Raw genomic sequence first — 20557 nt, 5'->3', positions numbered from 1 at the left:
TTTTATTTATTTTAATCCGGCCCAAGTGTGCTGAGGCATTGTGTTTTATATTATTATTGTGGCTCCCAATATTTTTGAGCACAAAGTTTCACTTTTAATCATATTTATTGTGTATCTGTCAAAATTTCAGTTTGGCAACAAAGATACCTATTGGATCAATAATCCATTTTAATAATCAATATAGTTGATTGATTGAAATGCAACCAGCTTCTAAATCCACAGCACAGACAAAATAAAAAGTCTGAGGTCTAAACCGTTGATGGTACTAATGAAGTGGTTGCCGATGTGTAAAAAAGTCATCCTTTTTTTTACCTCAAAATTGCAGGAGCTTGTATAAAAAAACAGTAAATGAGTGATCTTCACCCCTAACTTAAAAGAAACTCAGGTAAATCTCGTCAGGAAGCAGGTGCATTAAAATAGGTCTGGACATTTGCAAATATGTCTAGAGCAACAGTTTGTAACCCCCGATAACAGGACAGGAAAAAGCTTTTTGTTGACCACCTTTATTTACCGACAGAGGTCTAATAGCAGGGCTAGAATTCACACATTTGTAGAGCAATTCAGTTGATCCACACTATGGACAACTGTATTTCTTTCAGAGCAATTATGCAGTGATGCCATCATGGAAACTACAGAACAAGTCACCAGCAGAGGAAAAACATTCAGCACAGACGGAAAGAAACCCGAGGCCGAGCAGAGTTTATATCTGTGGAAGGACGCCGAGTGGAGTGTGTAAACGAGAGGGTCGGAGGTTTTCCAGCGGGCTCCGGTCACATCTCAGCTGTTGGGGAGGAAAAGGAAAGAAACGCCTCTCCTCGTCACTCAGAACTAAGAGGAAGGCAGCAACTGACTCGCACGTGGCCGATGATGACCTAAGATGAAATGAGCGTGGGAGGAAGAAACGTCTGAAGATTATCCTTCCGATACGGGCAAATCCGAAACGCATGGACACAGCCCTTTTCTCGATTGAACCGAACCGGGGTTAAAATTTGGGACGCGTTTCCAATGTGTTCAATAAAAAAAAATGACGAGCTTTTAAGAATGTTTCATTAAAAAAAATGAAAAGTCCAGATTGCGTGCCTTTCCACGTACATTTCCAATGTAGGCAGCATCTCTTTCAAATACAAGTTTTTTTATGTGCACCATGTGAAATACAGTCTCTGAAAGAATTTATGAAAATAGTTGATTTACAGGCTGAAGATCATATAAGAATAGACCTCCTCTATAAAATATAAAACAATATCTCCATGCTAAAGTAAGGGGGGGGGAGCCCATAAATCTCAATGAGTGGAGCTGTAACTTCTGAAACAGCAAGGTGAGGCGGAGCTCGTGTTGGAGCTCTGGCGGCGCCCGCTTTAAAGCAAACAAGCAACAGCACTCACCACGCCAAAAGATATTCTTATGCTTACATTTCAAAATGCATATTTTCAAGCAGCAATTACAAAACTTTATTAATGGACAATGCATAACCTCTGAAAAAAATACTGTATGAAAACATCCCTGCTACTTTGTTTCAAAGTACAAAACCTCTACCAATAAGTTGCTCCAGAGTAGCAAGAAGTCCTTTTGTTTTTATGTGTTTTTTTTTTGTTAATATCTTTTTGTTTTTTTTTCCACCTTTGTTTTGTTTTTATTGAATAAAACTCAGTCCTCACAGAGTGTCATAGCTATGACAGTCTTCGCCATCATTTGACTTTGCTGAAGGATCCAGGAACATGCAAGCCTCGTAGTGGAGGTGCTCAGGAGGCTCCTGAAGGCCTGAGGGAGGTTTGACAGCCGGAGCTTAAGCCAGGGCTGGGAAGGCCTCAGGGTCGTCCACGTTCGGCACAGACGTAGATGACTGCAAGCAAGAGCGAACGGAGAACACGCTTAGGATGGGAATTAACTAAGTGGCTAACAAGCAGCAGCTATGCTCCAGATTATTTACCCTGTCAGTCCTTCCTCCGCGTGCCGGCCTGGTGGTCTCGGCGCGCTCGGCACGTTCCCCACGCCCGCGGCCTCCCCGGCCGCCGCGGGGTCCTCCGCGCCCGCGGCCAGGACGGCCAAGGTCTCCGAAGTTTATCTCCAGCTGGGACGTGATGTCGTTGGCTGGTTTCCGGAAGTGGTGCTCCTCGTCGCCCTGAATTACCAAAAATAAATAAATATCAAAAGAGGGTTTTATTAATTAGAAGCGTGCTTTCGCAGCCCCAACGCCGTCTGCATACAGGTTTAGATTGAGCCGCTGCATGCAACGAGCAACACTTTACCTTGGAATCATCGATGTCAAGCTCAGTCAGATCACCTTTCTTGTCCTGTGTTAAGAGAAGTTCAGAATATAATCATCACATCAGAAAAACCCAAACATAAGCGTGTACTAAAATGTTAAGAGACATTTGACAGCTTGTCTGACTAATATGTAGAGCGACAGCACATTAGGGGAGCATATTTATTGTATTATTTATCATGATAAATTTATTAATGTGATCAGAAATCTGATTTATTGTCATAAATTTCAATTAATGTTTAAAACTCCCCAAAATTATCTGTATTGTCAGGACTGTTAGTTTTACTATTTTTTCCACAGTTTGTTCAATTAAAGTATTGATAAATATCAATAAATGTGGAAAATATGATTAAATGTAATTACCGTGTGCAGTTTAGTGATACAAATCACACTTCTTTATGTGACTGGTGTCCCATCACGAATGGGAATGTTTTTCAAGAACATTATTTGTGCTTGTGAGGATATGATTGCTGTCACAGCCATACAATTACCTAAAAGGCTAACGAGCAGCAGCCTTGCTCCAGATTATTTACCCTGTCAGTCCTTCCTCTGCGTGCCAGTGGTCTCGCCGCGCCCAAGTTCTTATCGTCACTTTTACCGTTATTATATTACTACAAAATATTGTGATAAAACTACATTCCTGTCACCCACCCCTACAATGAATTCTTCTTTCTGCTACACACTGGCATTTTGAGATTTTGCTAAAGCCCAATTTCACCTCCTCTTATTAGTTGTGTTTTGTAGCACAACTAATACACAACTAATAAACCATCTAATGTCAGCTCGTTCTACTAGTCTTAGTGTCATAACAGAACAGTGAATAGATATAATCTTGTTCACCCTTAACTAAAAATGTTTCATAAAAACTATTATTACATTTACTGAGCATTAAGCTAAGAATAAATAGTAAACATAACCCAACTTCAGTACTAATAAGCAGCACTGTGTTTAGTTTCAAGTAAAATTAATTGGATCATGTTTGCAGTTTAGTTTTCAAGTCGTGCCAGGATGCTTATGCCGACTTCAGAAACATATCTAAACAGTATTTGCCTCTGTTAAAACGTGAGGTGGGGCTTTAGGAGCTTCGGGAAACGCCTCACCTCGGCCTTGGACTTGTGCAGCACAAATCCTTTGTTCCAGTCAGCGCCCTCGTTGGCCTTGCGGATGTTGAACTCGACCTTGGCCCGCTCTTTGTCCTGCATGGCCTTCCATTCGTCCAGAGTCATCTCCTTAGGACCTTCTTCCTTCTGTTCTTCAACCTCATTCTCCCTTCAACACACACAAACGCAAAGACATGTTAGCATGGGCATGTTTAGCAACGGTATCTTTAGTTCCACATTGTCTTCCTTCATTGGAACAACAACTTACTTGTTCTCAGAGTCGGCGGGTGGATGCTCCTCTCCTTCTGGGTTCTCCTCGGTGACGTTAGACTGGTCGAGCTCACTGCGGAGAAAACAGAAAAAAACCTCAATATCCTGCATTGTTACGGCTCCGACCTCCTTAGAAACTAGAAACATGTCAAGTTTTTGTATCTGTCTTTTGAAAGCACTCACTTCAGTTCATCTTTAACTGTGCCCCAGTTGTGAGATCCACTCCCACCACGCTTGTCCTCACCTTTCAGACTACTGGAGAGGGAAAGAAAACCCCCCCCGAAACATCAATCATGATAACAACACACACGCAACATGAGCGCAAACATCTTGAGCACAAATGATTCGGGTTTAATTCAGACCATGAAGGGGTTCAAAGGAACACTTACGATCGGTCGCTGCCACTGTGTCTGTCAAATTCCCGTTTTCCTCTGGAGTCGAATCCGTCGCTGCGGCCCATGCCGCGGCCTCTTCCGCCGCGACCTCCCCTGCCGCCGCCGCCGCCACGACCCCTCATTGGCCTATCACCAACGGGCCTGAGGAGAGACAGAGAGAAAAAAAGTCAACCATAAGCAAGTAATTATGGAGATTTGTATTTAAACGTGCCATCAATATTTAGTTTTGTGGAAATAAATTACATTTTGTTTCTTATCTGCTACAGATTTAGGTTTTCTAAATGTTCATGCCTTTCTATGTATTTTCTCAATATTAATAACTTTAAATGATGAATTATGTTGGACTCCAAAATCTGTTCCCGCAGTCTTTAATAAAATATCAAGCAGTTCATCTGCTTCATAATTCATCAGCTAAATGTTAAATAAGCTCTTTTTCATGTCTTTACTAACTACTTTATGCAAACAAAAAAAAGCATAGATAAAACTATTTAAGCTTTTCCTCACTGATAAGTTTTGGTTTTTATTAAGATATGATTTAAAGAGTTTTTTTTCCCAAGAGAGATAAAACCAGTTCCTTGTTAGAAGCTGTAGTTATAAAACCAACAGAAAATTTAAGAAATACAAGATTAAACCCATTTATGCACATTTCCCTAACCTTCTTCTGATCTGTGATGAACTTTAAAATGTCACGTATATCCTGTAGGTTGATGCATTTATAGATGGAGTTTGTAGTTTTCATGCAGTTATTAAATAGGGTCAAAAGAAAAACTAATGGACTACAAATTTATCATCTATTTTATGAATTTCAGACACACCGAAGTGAAGTTTTGATTTATTGGGATTTTCGAAATATAGAAATATATAGCATGCATTTTAAAATCACATTAGTTGCGTAAACATGCACAACGTTGGAGATATTTAGACGAGACAAGTGGGGGTAGGATTTAATAAGCTCCATTTCAAACTGGATATGAAAATGTTATTACACTATTTTTTGTTTTCTCTGACACTTTACCTGTTCAAAATAAGAACAAAGATAACTAATAAAAGTTTTATGTAATTAGCTTAAAATAAATAAAGAAATAAATAAAAATACTCTTAACTGAAGTATCAGTTTTGGACTCTAGTGATGGTTCATGTGCCAGGTTGGTATATTATCAGTCCAAACTCACTTCTCCACGGAGAACTCGCCACCCTCGGGTTTCTCTGCGGCTTCGCCGGCAGGCCGCTCGAAGCGGCGGGGCGGCCGCCTGTCCACAGGCCGTCTGTCTGCGGGGGGCCGTCCGTCTCCCTGTCCGCCCTGAGGTCTGGAGCCTTCGCCCTCTGGTTTTCTACCCATTCTCCTCATGCCAGCACCTAGGAATTGAAATAATCATTTTTTTAAAAAGTGATCAGATGACCTGCAGCACTGCCGGATCAACACCCAACACTGAGTCAGGAGACAAGAAAAAGAAACAACATTGTTCCGCACAAGTGGAGCAAATAATTGCAATTAATGTGGTCAATAAAGACGAGGAGAGGCAGGGGTGGGTGGGGTTGTTGGCAAGTTGGTGATTCAGGATTTCTCCAAAAGGTTATTTCTCAGCCCTAACGTGAGTTTCGTAATTTACTTTTAATTTGTGATAAAGTTACCTCGCCAGATCTACTGGGATTACTGGTGACCCAGTTATTTTTTTCCCTTACTTGTGTCAGAGCCACCAGCCCAGTGTAACACAAGTCCCTCCCATTGACTAAATCGCCTGATCCAGAAATAGATCCGCTCCACTACACCACAGCGGCAGCTGGTGGAACCACCATCAATGCACCTGTCTCATCCTCTCGCTCAGGCAGATAAATATGATTCTACTTGTCAGCTGATGAAAACTCAATTACGCAGAAAAGAATTTTTCAAATCTGATTCAGTCTAAGCTTTGTAGGCAGCGCCTTTTCACCTAAAAGTCACGACTTACTTTGAGCGCAGGGCAAAAACCCGGTGATACAAAAAACGATTAATCGTGTACATATGCGATTTGTTGCAAATCGACCGCGTGCGGAGTGTTTATTGTGCGCCAATAGGAAGTAAGAGTGTGGAGGCTGTGCCTTAACACGCCCTACAGCCACGAGGTTCAGCTCCGCCGGAGCGGACAGATCCGCATGTCAGTAGAGAAATCCGCCAAAACAAAAACCCAAACTGAAGCTCACACCTATCTTCTCTACACGTGTTACTGCCCTCTCACATGTTCCGGAGATTTTTTATTTTTTTCTTTCGCAAATTTTAAACTTTAACCAATAATTGTTCGGGTTTTTTTTTTAAATGATTCTCGATTTATGGAGCAACAAGTAGTTCGGCTTCGAGTGGCTCCTGAGCGGAGCTAACGATTTAACTGAAGCATGCTGGTAGTTAGGCTCTCTGTTCAACCAGGCCCTCTGGGGGTGTACAGCTAAAACTAGCTGGGCCGCAAACTGTTTATCTTTGTATCGCAGCAACCTCGCGTCCCCTGTCGTAAATTATGTTTGGGTAAAAGTCGTTGTTCGTGCAAATGTCATTTATCTTAAGGCATTAACATAGCGAGTAAGCCGACCTCATGTCACTAAGCCCGGTTATAACGGCTAGCTGGTAACCGAGCAACTTAGCCTGTTAGCTTAAATTTCTAGGCAGCTCTTTTGACTAATTGGAGCCCAAAACGTGCATTAAATATTACCATCTTTCTTAAGTGGAACTGGAGCCTGGGTTTCCTCCTTCTTATCAGCCAGCGGGACCTTTCTGTCCTTCTGGGACTCCTTCTTGGGCTGCTTGGCAGCCTGCGCTGCAGTCTTGGCGGCACCAGGAGCTGCAGCCTCCTTCTTCTTCTTAACTTCGGCTTGCTTCAGCAGCTCGAACGGATCCGACTCGTCGTCAAATAACTGGTCGAACCGATTGGTTATGGCACAGCCAAAACCTTCTTGCATTTGTCCGGGCATGATGGCGCCCCTTCAGCAGGATTTTCCTCCGATTCTACGAGGCTTGGTGCGAGCACTTCGCTAGATGAAGCCACAAGATGGCTGGGAAAGGACCTTCTTCTCTTCCGGCACGGTAGACATCCGGGACCTCGGAGTTTGCGCGGGTGGGTTGTGTAGTTTCCGTGGAAACCCGTAGCCATGATAGCAGCTAGGGAGTAGATGAAAGAAAAACTCAATTACCCACAATGCAAATGTTTTTGAATCGCTTTGCAAAGGAAAGCATGGTCGCCCCGGTCTGCACTCTGTTGTTGTTTTGACTTTTAGGAAAGAACTATTTAGTTGTCAGGAGTGCTTTTCTCAGCAGTTTGTCAATTTTAAAACTTACATTAGCAGATAACCTGCTAGTTCTTTAATATAATTGAAGACCACAGAGGAAGAATTATCTTGATATTAGGGATTAATTTGTTTTTAAAAAAGACAGGAAATTAGTTGGGCCTAATTATTTATCAAGTTCACAAGAAATTACCCCATAAACACGTTTACACACTAATATCTAGATGTTTAAACCGTGCTGCAAGTTAAAATTATTTCACTCTTGTTTGCCTACGCCCTTGCTTTTGGCAGTAAGTTTTAACCTACAGTGGTGCACATGTTACATTTGGCAATTACAGAATCAAGAATTGGCTTTTTTATTTGCAGAAATGTGTATTTCTTTGCTGTCGTCAATTTTTTTTTATTGGTGTGGATAGCATCTTTACTTATTTTGTAGAATATGTTTACTCTCAATTGAGTATTGAGGAAAAAAATTAAACAGGTTAAAAAAATGTTCATGTGGTTAAAACACATAATTGGAGGGTTCCATTAAACGACAGAGAAAATGCTAGGCTTATGCAGCTTGCCAGTGAAGTGCATCTGGAGCAATGAAAGAAGCTCAACAAAACATTTTCCACACTTTAAGAAATGCACACTCTTTTTGCAATCACGTGGCTGTCTTGTGCATAGATTAATTCAACTCCAGTGTTTTATAAATAGTATTTATTACACATTTTCCATCATAAAAATTTGTCAAAAATATTCTGTCTTTTATTTATTTTGAAACTGCATCTCCCACAACAGTAAAACTTACAGGTGAAAAAAAATTAAAATCTAAAGTACCACATTTAGAAATTAATTTTTTTAACAACACCACAAGGACTACAACTGTTGGTACCCCATTTTCAAATATATTTTCTCCTAACATTTGATAAGGTTACAGAATACATTGAAAAAAAGAGGTCAAGCTTTTCTACTGGATTAAGTTCTGGTAAGGTGGCCTAATGAGTAAATTCTGTTGATTTATGTTTGGTTAATAATTCTACTAAAGGACCCAGTGGTGACCCATCAGGCACCACAGCATCCCAAGTTCTCCACGGTACAGTAAAACCATTTGGAGTGTTTGTGGTCAAAAAGTTAAATCTTATAGTTTCATCTGACCAAAGCGCAAGGTTCTAGTCAAAGTCTCAGATGAACAAACTCCACACCTTTAAATTTGTGATGGTGTGACAAAAAAACAAAACTTCTCTTGCATCGCTTTCAAACAACTGGTTCCAATTATGCAAACGAGCAGAGACAAAGTCTGTCCATCTTTTCTGCACTTCTCTGTAAAAACCTCCATTATGATCATATTTCCCCGTTGTGAAGATAAACAGTTTAAAGCTTTTTAATTATTACTCTGATTGTAGGTTGGATCAACATGAAGGAGGCAGCTTTCCCATGTCTCCATTTTAAGATCGGCACACATTACTTGAACGGCATGTTCTCTTGTCTTTCCAGTATTGATCAGTGGCTGTGTGAAATTGGACTGTGTGTCACATAAAGTCATACAGTGACGTAAGAGGATTTACAACCCCGTGAAAATTTCCCCCACTGAACAAACTCACTTCAAAAATTGGTGGGCCTATTCAGTAACATTTTAATTATGTTCTCCCTTTTTAAAAAAAAAAAAAATAATAATTGTTTTTATTTGTAATAGTTTACTTTGAAAGCAGATGTTCTCTTGTTTATAAGGCCCGGCCCCCTTTATTCATGATCACGGTGATGACCCGCTCAGCCGCTTCTTCTGATTACAATCAATGCTCCTGCTCTCCTTAAAGAAAAATGACGTCTCCAGTTACTAAAGCTATGATAGAGTCCTATGCGCTCATGGTCATGGTCATGGGTACATTTTTCATCTACTTCTGCGGAATGGTGTGGGCGTTTTGCAACCCCAAATTGAGCGAAGCGGAGGAGGGAGAGTGCGCCGCTGGAAACCAAGCCGGGGAGCCGAGGCAGCGCCGCTGGATGTGCGCACCAGGTTCTCCACAGCGGGACGTCAGGTGCGCCGCTGGGCTTCTGCAAGTGGCCGCGCCGCCGTACACCGCGGAGACACTCACCCAGAGCACATATGTCAACTTCTGGGAAGATGATGACGATGACGACGACGACGATGATGATGACGACGATGAAAGTCTGCTGTCGGACAGCGCTGCGTTTTGTCTGGATAATTTGGGGATTGATAACCAGATTACAAACAGTCCCTCCTGGATTGCAATGTGATGACTGGACGCCAACTTCCTAGAAAATCGGTAATATTCTTATGTTATTGTTTTCTTATAATTTGCTCCATATTTCAGAAAATGCACGACCCTGTTGACATACTGCAAAAGCTACACTAAAATGTTTTGGGTTGAATAATTTGCATTAAATTTATGACCAACTGGATGAGTTTTCTTGAATATGCCTGACGTTGAACTATTTTACAAAACAGAGTGAGTCAAAATTTAAGAGTAGTTGTACCCAAAAAAATACCTGCAGGCAGTGGCTAAATAGAAATGTTAGCCACATTTCTGAATTGTTTAGTTGTTTCGATAATCACAGATCCTCTCCTCCCCCCACGTCACAATTATCCAACGCTTTTGTCTCGTATATAAAATCCCAATAAAATATGCATTAAATTTTGAGGTTGCATAGAAAATGCAGATAAGTTCAACGGGTGTGAATTTTCCTGCAAGCTGCTGGTGGAAAAAAAAGAAAGCATCTTCTTTCTTTCAGTGTGGAATGTGGATCATTCAGCTCCTTCAGGTCTTCAGTGAGGGGCCTGCAGCTTGTGTTTCTGCCAGTTTCTTCCTTGTGTCACTTTCAAGTTGAAGTAATTTGATATATAACGACTCTGATGTCTCAAAAGTAATGTCCATCTGCAAATGGGAAAGCACCACATAACATTTAGCTGTTTTAAACATTTTTTTTTTTTTAACATAATTCACATTTTAAAGAAAACAACAACAAAAAAACATCTAGTTACTTGCTGCACCTTATGTAGTTGGGTGTAGTTGTTTCCAAGCCCTGATGTTAAGCTGTGGTATTTAGCATAAGGATCCAGAGATTCAGGCTTTTGCCTAAATAGCCAAAGCTGCCAAGAAGGGTAGAAATCAGAACATGAATTTGCGCAGAGCTGTTTTTTTTTTTTTTAAATGATAACATTTTTGTTTTACCCACCAAAGCTTCAGATCCATTATAAGGTGTCAGGGTAAAAGTGTTGGTAAACACCCTGATCTGTTGGCAGGAGAAGGAGATGTTTGTCGTTATAGAATAAAAAAAAAAAAAAAAGCATGGACGTTTTTCGTGTTGTTCTCACACTTCATGAAGCTGAACCCACCAGCCAAAAGACAGGCATGAGCAATGTCCACAGAAAGGCCGGAAACGACGGGAGAATGCCAAAGGTCAGGTTTGTCATCACAAATCCAGGGGAGACGACAGATGAGTACAAACCCTAAAGCAAAGGCTCGTATTGATTAATTTTGTTAGCATTAAGTGACGTTAAATACATGTTTCTTTTTTGATTTTCTAACCTGCTTGTTGTAGTGCTGATTGAGAGACAGGCTGAGCAGGTCTGTGGCGTATTTGGAGGAGCTGTAAGGCTGAGTTCCTCTCCGGTGCTGTATGTCTTCGAGACTGAAGGCGGAACGGTTAGCGTTACTAGAGGAGGTCCAAACCAGCTGCGAGGTTCGTCCTTCTTGGCACAGAACCGGCTCCAGTTCCCTAATCTGGGTCAAAACAAAGAATCAATTCTGGATGCGCATCCCCAAAACTTCAGAATCGGGTCATTTCTATCCAAACTACGGAACTCAAATTTATTTTTATGAACCAAAAGCATGAAGTTGCGCTTTTTTGAGTTTAATAAACACTGGATAAATATTTGCGATATATGCTTTAGTGCATGCTCAGAAATAAAAATACTACCTCTATCAAAGAATACTATTAGCTATTAGAAATAGCAATCGCTAAAAACGATCAAAGAAAACCGTAAATTAGTATCATCCTGAAAAACTCTGATTTCGGCTTTGTCTTCAGTTCAGCCTTACAGGGTAAAAAAAAACAGACTTTGCACTGCACCAATAGCACCAACGATTCCTTGCCATCCAACCATGAACCTCGCAAAAGTCACTCATCGATGGCAACTTAATACAATCATAAATTCCCCTGCAGAAGCAAATTGAGCTGAATAATGTCTGCCGTGACCTTAGGCTCTCAATGTGCTGTTAATTTTTAATGAGGACAGTTGCTAAGTGACAAACGGATTCAGTGTCAGCCTTGCTTCTTTCCATCAAGGACACACAGGCTGCCTGCAGAAAACCAGAGACTGGCTGAAAGCAAACCTTTGTTTTTTTGTATCATTTAGGAGTCAAAACATCCTGCAGCAGCGACTTACGAGAAGGAAGTGACCAAAGAGGTTGGTGGCAAAAACTTGCTGCAAGCCGTCAGGAGTGACACCATCTTTCTGAGTCAGAATCCCGTCACCGGTGGCAAACATAGTGATCACCTTACTGTAAGCACATATTTAACAAAATGAATGAGATGAAAGCATTGAAAACAACCAGTTACTTTTCTTTATTGATTTATCTTTAAAGATAAATTCGTTCCGCAAAAGGCCTTGATACAGATTAATATTTTATTCATTGAATTTAATTCATTTATTCTGTTTTTGTCTTTACTTACAAATATATGACTGAAGTCAGTTATTTACCTGGAGAAGAGGCCTCTAAAAAAGGCCTTTGCGTCAAATTCTGGGTTTGGCATGATGCCGGCATTTAGGTAGAGGTAGTCCAGCCGATCGTACCTGAAAATGACAAAATGATAATAAAAAATGGAATCCTGTAGCACTTTTCTGAGGTGCAGACGTAGACTTAAGTGTGTTGCAAATTCTTTGTGAAAATGCCTCAAAGGGGAAAAAAATAAAAGTCCATCCTCCCACCTGACTTTGACTTCCTGTGCCGTTCTGAGAACAGAGGAGACGCTGCTGGTGTCCATCTGCAGCAGGTCCACCTGGGCTGCAGGGTGAGAGGCGAGCAGGGCAGCGCGCGCCGCCTGAGCTCGCTGCACGTTCCTGCAGGCCAGGCAGAGGAGCAGGCCCTCCGTGTCGTGTGAGAGGAGACGCTCGCACAGCGCGAGGCCGATGCCACTGCAGGGGAACCGTTAGACCGTTTTAATGTTACAACTATACAATTAGGATATAATATAATAATTATATGCTCACATATGCATTAGCTTTAAACTTAGAAATGAAATGAGAAAATGGTTGGTGAATTGAAATTTTCAACTTCTTGTACAGACTTAAATCCAACATTTCACCGATAAGTGACAGCACCACGCCTGTGCTTGTTATTGAGTGAAGAAAATTCAAGGTGATCTATTTCCAGGATCAGTGGGGTGTTTAAAAAAGAAGCCAGAGGAAGCACAGATGCTATAGGAAGTTGTTTATGTTTTTTTTTTTTTCTCAAAGTGTTTTATATGACAGCTCTCCTGTGCATTCAGGCTTCCACAACATAACTAGACTTCAGGAGGTGCTGGTCATTTTGCTCCATCATATCGTATTGTTGCAGTTTTGGTGGTTTCATGCCTGGCTTTTTTTGTGTATGAAACACCGAAGGGCAAAATGGATCTTGAGCGATTCAGAAGATAAAATGAAGACTATATATATTTTAAAGCAAAATTGTGTCGCTTGATCTTTTTGGGCTGTAAACCTCAGTCTGCTTGTGGGACATGGAGGATTTTAATATATTGTTAGCATTGTGGAAAACCCAAATCTAAGGTAAAAGATTATCATTCTGTTAGAAATACTGAGAGCAATGTTTAACGCACATATTGCAAATATGCTGAATATAGTAAAACCCTGTTTCACACTGACCACTTTCTCTCTCTCTCTCTCTCTCTCTCTCTCTCTCTCTCTCTCTCTCTCTCTCTCTCTCTCTCTCACACACACACACACACACACACACAGTGTGACGTCTCCTCTGCTCCTTTTTTAATGAAATTATTGACCTTTCACAGCAAGAAAGACATATTTTAAAGCTGTTATAGTACTTAAAAGAAGAAAAACAGGATATTTGAAATTGGTCGCAAAAACAAGATCAGTACACATTTAACTAAAAATGACAACACAGTTGATATAATCAATGTTTAAAGGAACAATACTTTATTCTGCCTGAAATGATTGAACTTTTAATTGGTTTCGTGAAGTACGGGGCTTCTCATAACAGAGGTTATAAATTGGGTTGTTACCTGTTCGCTCCAGTCACCAAAACCACCTTTTTCATCTTGGTAAAGCCAAAACCTGTAGCGCGACAGGAGAACTGGGGGGAAAAGGTTGCGCGTCTGGTTCAGGAACTGGTTTCCTCTTCTGTGGAATCATAGTTTAGCTCCACCTCCCATGTTCTGATTGGATCCTGAGGCAGCACTCCAGCCAATAAGATCTTATTACGCCTCAGCCCAGACACAAAGGTCCCGCCCACTCCAGACACTGAAAAATTGGATCACAGGAGCAAAACAAGGAGTCCTGACCAAGAGAAAGAGTAGGTTAGGACTTTTATTTGGATTTTTGCCATCAAGGTCTAAGTTTTGTTTACAACAAATCAAAATCTTGCAGAAATGCAACCATTTTCATACAAAAATATCCTAAAAATGAAAGAAACTAGTACTTTATTCAGATGTTTTTACACATTTTTTTTGCACTTCTAACAATATTGAAAGAAGAATGAATGCAATGAAACTCATAAAAGTGTATCAATTTGAACCTGAGCTCGATATCTTTTTACCCTGCTAAGCAGAAGAAGAATCACAATTGTCTTTCACGGGTGAGACGACTGGGCTTGTGTTTAAAGATAAAAACATAAAGCAAGAACAAGTAGAGAAAATCAACGAGACAAATGCTGCATGAAGTCCAGACGCGCCAGTAAAATATATGAGCTCTAAACTAATGCACTTAAAGTTGATCTTCATCGACCGTACTCTTTCCAACCATCCAAGAAAATTCATTGTTATGGTGAAACTCCTAATTTTTTCTGAAGCAGAAAAAATTAGGAGTTTTTCCCTAAAAAACTCCTAATTATAAGGAGCTATTTATAAGAAATAGCTATAGACATCTAGAACCAGGGTTCTTGTTACGGAGCCCTCTAGGGGACATGGGGATTTTTTTTTCTTTTGCGTTACCTCGCAATACTTTTGCGTTCCCTCGCAAAACTTTTGCGTTACCTCGCAATACTTTTGCGTTACCTCGCAAAACTTTTGCGTTCCCTCGCAATACTTTTGCGTTCCCTCGCAATACTTTTGCGTTCCCTCGCAAAACTTTTGCGTTCCCTCGCAATACTGTACTGGTCAGTTATGCAGCATAATTGAATACTGCAAGCCTTTCTTACGGTGGGCGCCGTACTTTATGCTTTAATATCAATCAATCAATCAATCAATCAAATTTTTATTTGTATAGCACATTTCAGCAGCAAGGCATTTCAAAGTGCTTTACATCATAACAAACACAGAATCACAATGCAATATAGAATCAATCATTAAGTCAAGTTACATCAATAAATTTGTAATTGATTACATTTCAAATACAATTCTAAACAGGTGGGTTTTCAGTTGAGATTTAAAAGAAGTCAGTGTTTCAGCTGTTTTACAGTTTTCTGGAAGTTTGTTCCAAATTCGTGGTGCATAGATGCTGAAAGCTGCTTCTCCTCGTTTGGTTCTGGTTCTGGGGATGCAGAGCAGACCAGAACCGGAAGACCTGAGAGGTCTGGAAGGTTGATACAATAAAAGCATATCTTTAATGTATTGTGGTGCTAAGCCGTTCAGTGATTTATAAACTAACAACAGTATTTTAAAGTCTATTCTTTGAGCTACAGGGAGCCAGTGGAGGGACTTTAAAACTGGTGTTATGTGCTCTATAAGGTTATGTGAGGTATTTCCATGAATGTTAGTATCTTTTTGTGAAATATCTGAAGTTTTATATCTTTCTTTAGGATAGAAAGGCGCCACAAACCTACGATATAAACAGAAACTTTCCGTAAGTAGGAAAGAAATAAAAAAACATCCTAATTTGGACTATTTCTGAGTTATTATCGCGGGTAATAAATCATCTGACAGTTTTGATTGTGTCTCTATTGTGTTCGTAGTCTGAATGGTTTAAAGAGCTGCTTTCAGTGCCGCTCCATCTTAGCCTTAACAGACATAAACATGCAGGAAAAAAAATCGATTTTCAATTTGTTTTTTGCACCAAACAGTTAATAATAATAAACAAGTTTTCACTGAGGCTCTGTAAGAGCCATATGAATGAAATAAGTAATTATTGATATGACAGGAGCAGGAGGCTTTGACACTTAGGTGTGTCAACTTGGGAGTGACGTCACCAGGTATGAATGGGAAGGATACTGGCTTTGTGTGTATGAGGAAGCGGTGAGCGGCGCGGTCAGTCCTTGCAAAGTTTGGAGCCTGATGATCAAAATGGAATAAATCGATAATTGTGACAGAACAAAGAAAAGGTTTGGAGTTGATTGATACACGGACAGATGAGATTCCCCGAGTTAACCCAGTGCGGCCCTTTACCATCATTAGTTTGTTGTGTTTTTAATAATAAAAACTTGTTAATAATAAAAACTGTTTGGTGCAAAACACTGATTGAAACTCGATTTATTTTTTCCTGCATGTTTATGTCTGTTAAGGTGAAGATGGAGCGGCACTGAAAGCAGCTCTTTAAACCATTCAGACTACGAACACAACAGAGACACAATCAAAACTGTCAGATTATTTATTACCAGCGATAATAACTCAGAAATAGTCCAAATTAGGTTGTATTTTTTATTTCTTTCCTACTTACGGAAAGTTTCTGTTTATATCGTAGGTTTGTGGCGCCTTTCTATCCTAAAGAAAGATATAAAACTTCAGATATTTCACAAAAAGATTCTAACATTCATGGAAATACCTCACATAACCTTATATTAAAGCATAAAGTACGGCGCCCACCGTAAGAAAGGCTTGCAGTATTCAATTATGCTGCATAACTGACCAGTACAGTATTGCGAGGGAACGCAAAAGTTTTGCGAGGTAACGCAAAAGTATTGCGAGGGAACGCAAAAGTTTTGCGAGGTAACGCAAAAGTATTGCGAGGTAACGCAAAAGTTTTGCGAGGGAACGCAAAAGTATTGCGAGGTAACGCAAAAGAAAAAAAATTCCCCATGTCCCCTAGAGGGCTCCATAGTATCTTGTAAATCTTTCGTGATATTTTCCTAACTTTCCCAACTTGTGACTCTTTTCTAATGTGTTTGTAAAACGAATGGATGGATGTCCCAAGGAGTTTTCTTCTTCATGCCTTTCTTCTGGAAAATACTTAGATCAAACTTTTCTCTTTTCCTGATTGTCTAGGATCCCTGCAGAAAACACTTACTGTCTTTCTAATCCCACCTGCTGCACACACACGCTTTGCATCAACACACGACACACGACAACAACCCAGCACGAAGTTCCAACGGGATTTCTTCAAAGCATATTCAACTGCAGACAAAAGGATGCCGCAACAGATTTTGCAACAGAAAGAAAACATATCCAAATCAAAGAAGAAGAAATGCTGCAATAAACCAAATATGACACTCTGGTTTGAGTGCATATTCTTATGCACATCTATAAACAAGTCATAAACACAAGTCAATATATAAATACTGATACAAAAAAAAATGATACATGAAATTTAAACATATCTATTGGAAATACACAGTCATGTACACTTGTTAAAACTACTTCAGGAAAATGGCAGGGAGAAGGAAAAAAAATGCACTCATTGTTATTTTTACTCTGTGTGTATGAAGTTTTTCTGAACATGATGAAACTATTAAAATATAATCAAATATGAAAGGAATCATTGACTGCACTTTCCCTTTCTACATTCAAGCAGTCTTCCAAAAGAAAAGACAAGAAAGCAGTATTTCAAACAACACTGTAACATGGGATATATAAACCACTTAATACACATTGCATTTAGACATAAACCAAACAGAAATAGTGAGGAAATTCAGGTCTGGTGAACTGTTGCTTTGTTGTAAAAATGCTGGAACGTAGGCTGCAAATCTTATTCCACTTATTCAACGTCTGTTTATTTCGCTTTAAATGGGGCCACATTTGTAAGAATAAAAAAAACAAGTTAAATCTTCTCTTCAGTATATTTTGTTATCGACTCCTGTTTGATGTCATCTGTTGGATTGGAGAATGGAGGTCTGAAAAACAAGACATGTTGCCACTTTAACATCCTGGCACATCCTTGTCATGTCTTAAATTGGACGATGTGATTATTTTGGTGACTTCAGGATATTTATTATGCCCAACCTAATCCCACAAGTGTTCAGTGGGTCTGAAGTCAGGCCTGCAGGCCGGTCAAACCAACCTGCCTGTATCCAGTCTCTGATAAACCTCTGTGGGGTAACAAGTGACGACTTCACAGTACCCTGGTACTCAACCTTGCTGTTCAATGCATAAATGCGTTTTCCTTTTGAATGTGGCACCACTGTAGGGGACATAAACAGGTATGAGATTCTTTTTTTTTTTCCCCAAGAACAATTCTGCAACAAAGAAAAAAAATGTCCAGACACAAGTCTCCCTACTTTTAGTGTTTAGTTTTAAAAGTGCCAAATGTCTCTTGCTACATTTAAATGTTGGCTTCCTCCACACCCACCCGACAGTTCATGCCTCTCTTTTCAAACTGTGATAAAGTACTTTGTCTAAATTTATGCTTCATAAAAATAAAACCTTTGCATTAACTGGAATACAGATCAACCTAGATTATTCAGTCCTCGAAAATGTAGCTTGGAGCCAGCAGGTGGCCTCCCATCCTGTCTCTGTTGAATAGGAGCGTAGCTTAAACCTGGACATCCTGCGGCATCAGTTTCTCCAGAGATTTGCGCAGACTCTACAGTGTCTTAAACACTACGCAGGCTTAAGGCTGTAAATCCACCAGGGCTCTGTGTAATTCCTGGAAGGAGGGCCGCTCCTTGGCGTTCCTCCTCCAGCAGTTCAGCATGACCTTGTAGAGCGAGGCCGGACACAGCACAGGTTGAGGCAAGTAGATCTGCGAGATCAAGGGCGAGACATGAAATACATCGCTAAATTATTTTCCCCACTCATGAAATTAAAACCGTTTAGTCGCCCTCACCTGTCGTTTCTGGTCCCTGAAAAACTCCCCTGTGTTTTCTATCACCTGCTCGTCGGTGAGCTGGGAGTACGGCTGCTCCTTGCAGAAGTTCAGGATCTCCCACAGCGTCACGGCGTAGGCCCAGACGTCACTCGCCGTGGTGAACTTACCCTGCACAAACGGAGATGTTGCGTTGTACGCGGTTCGACGCAACCGTAGCAAAGTGGATTTACTTGAATACAGCACTTAAGTACAGCTTTTGAGAACTTGCACTTCACTTGAGAAGGATTTTTGTGGAAAACTTAATACTTTCACTCCACTACATTTTAATGCAGAATTTTTTTTTACACCATTAAATTTCCATCATGTTACTTCTGTTGGTCTTATTGTGTAGTGTCTATTGTGTTACTCTAACACACAGTAAATTTACACACTGCACCCCTAAGCGATGGGTGGCAATGTGCAGCTTTAACCGGTTGCAAGAAGAAGAAGAACCCTTTTTGTCCGAGTAGTGTTGCCTTATGACTTGAATGAATAATACATAAAACTGCCTAGTGTCTTTGAGCATCCAAAAAAGCTAGAAAAATATAAGACATTATTATTGATGATCTGGGATCTGTCCAGAATAGCACTACACTCCAGTGAAATTTAAATACTTAAAGCTCATACTACAGTTCTCCAACTTAGGTAATAATTTGACAGAGCTACTTTTACTCTTACAGGAGTAATATTTGACCAGTAGGAAAATTTCTTCCACTCAAGTAGTGAAGCTAAGAACTTGCGCCCGGTACAAAGTCGTGTTTCAGCAGCGGCCCTCACCAGCAGGATGCTCTCCCATGACATCCAGCGTATGGGCAGCACCGCTCTGCCCTGGATGCGGTAGTAGTCGCCACTGTACAAGTTTCTGCTCATGCCGAAGTCAGCTATCTTTATTGTGTAGTTTTTCCCCACCAAGCAGTTCCGTGTGGCCAAGTCTCGGTGGACAAAGTTCAGGGAGGAGAGGTACTTCATCCCCGAGGCTATCTGGGAGGCCATGTAGCACAGATCACCGAAGCTGAAGGGGAGATGAGAGACGTCACCATGTGGTGGGGAGACAAAACTACAAATGAAATGCGATGGTCGCTGGCTGACCTGACAGTAGGTGCGTTGCTGAGGAGAGCGAGTTGTCCCTCGGGTTCATGGCGGGACAGAAACTGGTTGAGGTCTCCATTTTCCATGTACTCTGTGATCATACAGAGCGGGTCGCTGTAGATGCACACGGCTAGCAGACGAATGATGTTGGGGTCCTTCAGACGCGACATGATCTTTATCTCTTTCAGGAAGTCATTCCTGTCCATGTAGAAAAAGTTTGCGCAAGTTGCTTAAGTTTATTTTTATATAAATCAGGTGAATAGTAACCTCATGTTTGCTTTCATTTGTCGTTATATTTCCAGCTCTAACGACGAAAGCAGCGCACCTTGCATTCTTGTTGGCATCTGAGCGGAGCATCTTCACAGCCACTAGCACTGGCTGGCCCTCTGGGACGTCAAATAAGTAGTCCTCATTTATAAACTCCTGCATTCCCTCTGCTTCACAAAGATGCACCTGAACCAGCAACGGATAAAAAAACAAACAAACAAACAATTAAGGGGTTTAACATTTGCTCGTGCTTTTTTTTTTTTAAGTGAAGTTGTATGTACGGCAGGAAAGTAGAGAACTCGCACCTCTCCAAACTGGCCCTCTCCCAGCTTCTCCTTAAATGCGAGCAGTTTTCGCGGGAACTCCTCCACAACGACGTCCTTCCCGGACAACAGGTCCATTGTCAACGCGGGGATGGCGTACGTGTTGCCTCCGGTGACGCCTTGCAAGTTGACGATGTCTGCCTCTGCGTAGTGGGGGGCGCCGTCCTGCACCACAGTTTGAGTTGTGGACTTTGAAGCTCCAGTGGCGGCCGAAGCTGCAACACATCATGAGACACAGTAGCTGAAACCACAACAGGATGGACGCTTCTCATGGGAAAATATTTGAACCTTTTCACGTTATAACCACCAACTTTAATGTATTTGATTGTAATGTACAGGCTAGCTAGACAAACACATCATGCATTTTTTGTGAAATACGACGGAAAGCTGCATGTTTATTTTGCATACATTACATCTTAAAATCT

The 20557-nt window shown here is 40.8% G+C and overlaps 3 protein-coding genes and 1 long non-coding RNA gene across 8 annotated transcripts in view; 1 reads left to right on the top strand and 3 right to left on the bottom strand.

Annotated features, from left to right (window-relative positions):
- Positions 1-487: 487 nt before the first annotated feature.
- serbp1a (SERPINE1 mRNA binding protein 1a) lies at positions 488-7083 on the bottom strand. Of its 4 annotated transcripts, none has more exons than XM_032571625.1 (9): positions 6710-7083; positions 5201-5384; positions 4023-4169; positions 3817-3888; positions 3632-3706; positions 3364-3535; positions 2247-2291; positions 1928-2119; positions 488-1840 (listed from the first exon to the last, which is right to left on the bottom strand). In XM_032571625.1, the coding sequence occupies exons 1-9, from the start codon at positions 6966-6968 to the stop codon at positions 1784-1786; spliced, it is 1203 nt and encodes a 400-aa protein (XP_032427516.1). In that variant the 5' UTR covers positions 6969-7083; the 3' UTR covers positions 488-1783. The 4 variants fall into 4 exon arrangements, with proteins under 4 accessions (XP_032427516.1, XP_032427518.1, XP_032427517.1 ...); XM_032571627.1 differs by having other exon boundaries at positions 3817-3885; XM_032571626.1 differs by having other exon boundaries at positions 3364-3532; positions 6710-7082.
- Positions 7084-8937: 1854 nt separating this feature from the next.
- hsd17b7 (hydroxysteroid (17-beta) dehydrogenase 7) lies at positions 8938-14396 on the bottom strand. Its single transcript, XM_032571630.1, has 9 exons — positions 13524-14396; positions 12217-12423; positions 11989-12081; positions 11674-11788; positions 10814-11008; positions 10621-10734; positions 10461-10517; positions 10276-10374; positions 8938-10159 (listed from the first exon to the last, which is right to left on the bottom strand). Exons 1-9 carry the CDS (start codon positions 13556-13558, stop codon positions 10043-10045), a joined length of 1032 nt encoding a protein of 343 aa, XP_032427521.1. The 5' UTR covers positions 13559-14396; the 3' UTR covers positions 8938-10042.
- On the top strand, positions 9445-19933 carry LOC116725523 (uncharacterized). Its single transcript, XR_004340413.1, has 3 exons — positions 9445-9550; positions 11644-11790; positions 19845-19933. It is a non-coding gene; the product is annotated as an uncharacterized LOC116725523 (long non-coding RNA).
- ddr2a (discoidin domain receptor tyrosine kinase 2a) overlaps positions 16749-20557 on the bottom strand; it is a 33694-nt gene continuing 29885 nt past the window's right edge. For both annotated transcript variants that reach the window (XM_032571619.1, XM_032571618.1), the window contains exons 12-17: positions 20115-20347; positions 19868-19995; positions 19543-19740; positions 19231-19465; positions 18433-18582; positions 16749-18348 (exon numbers count right to left, since the gene is read on the bottom strand). In XM_032571619.1, the coding sequence (XP_032427510.1) occupies positions 18217-18348; positions 18433-18582; positions 19231-19465; positions 19543-19740; positions 19868-19995; positions 20115-20347 (1076 nt within the window). In that variant the 3' untranslated portion in view covers positions 16749-18216. The remainder of the gene's footprint in view (positions 18349-18432; positions 18583-19230; positions 19466-19542; positions 19741-19867; positions 19996-20114; positions 20348-20557) is intronic.

Source organism: Xiphophorus hellerii, chromosome 9, assembly GCF_003331165.1.
Source record: "Xiphophorus hellerii strain 12219 chromosome 9, Xiphophorus_hellerii-4.1, whole genome shotgun sequence".
In the NCBI taxonomy this organism is placed as follows: domain Eukaryota; kingdom Metazoa; phylum Chordata; class Actinopteri; order Cyprinodontiformes; family Poeciliidae; genus Xiphophorus; species Xiphophorus hellerii.
The sequence above is the reverse complement of the archived record's forward strand: the minus strand, read 5'-3'. Positions and strand labels throughout refer to the sequence as shown.

What these genes read in the sequence shown, in the direction of transcription:
- hsd17b7 (XM_032571630.1), bottom strand. Translation starts at nt 13,558, where the DNA reads ATGAAAAAGGTGGTTTTGGTGACTGGAGCGAACAG. An exon ending in TTGGTGACTGGAGCGAACAG is followed by an intron (nt 12,424 to 13,523) that starts GTAACAACCCAA and finishes GTTCCCCTGCAG; the next exon opens with TGGCATCGGCCTCGCGCTGT. An exon ending in TCTTTGGTCACTTCCTTCTC is followed by an intron (nt 11,009 to 11,673) that starts GTAAGTCGCTGC and finishes GTTTTGACCCAG; the next exon opens with ATTAGGGAACTGGAGCCGGT.
- serbp1a (XM_032571625.1), bottom strand. Translation starts at nt 6,968, where the DNA reads ATGCCCGGACAAATGCAAGAAGGTTTTGGCTGTGCCATAACCAATCGG. An exon ending in GGCGAGTTCTCCGTGGAGAA is followed by an intron (nt 4,170 to 5,200) that starts GTGAGTTTGGAC and finishes GTCTCTCCTCAG; the next exon opens with GCCCGTTGGTGATAGGCCAA. An exon ending in TGCACAAGTCCAAGGCCGAG is followed by an intron (nt 2,292 to 3,363) that starts GTGAGGCGTTTC and finishes CTCTTAACACAG; the next exon opens with GACAAGAAAGGTGATCTGAC.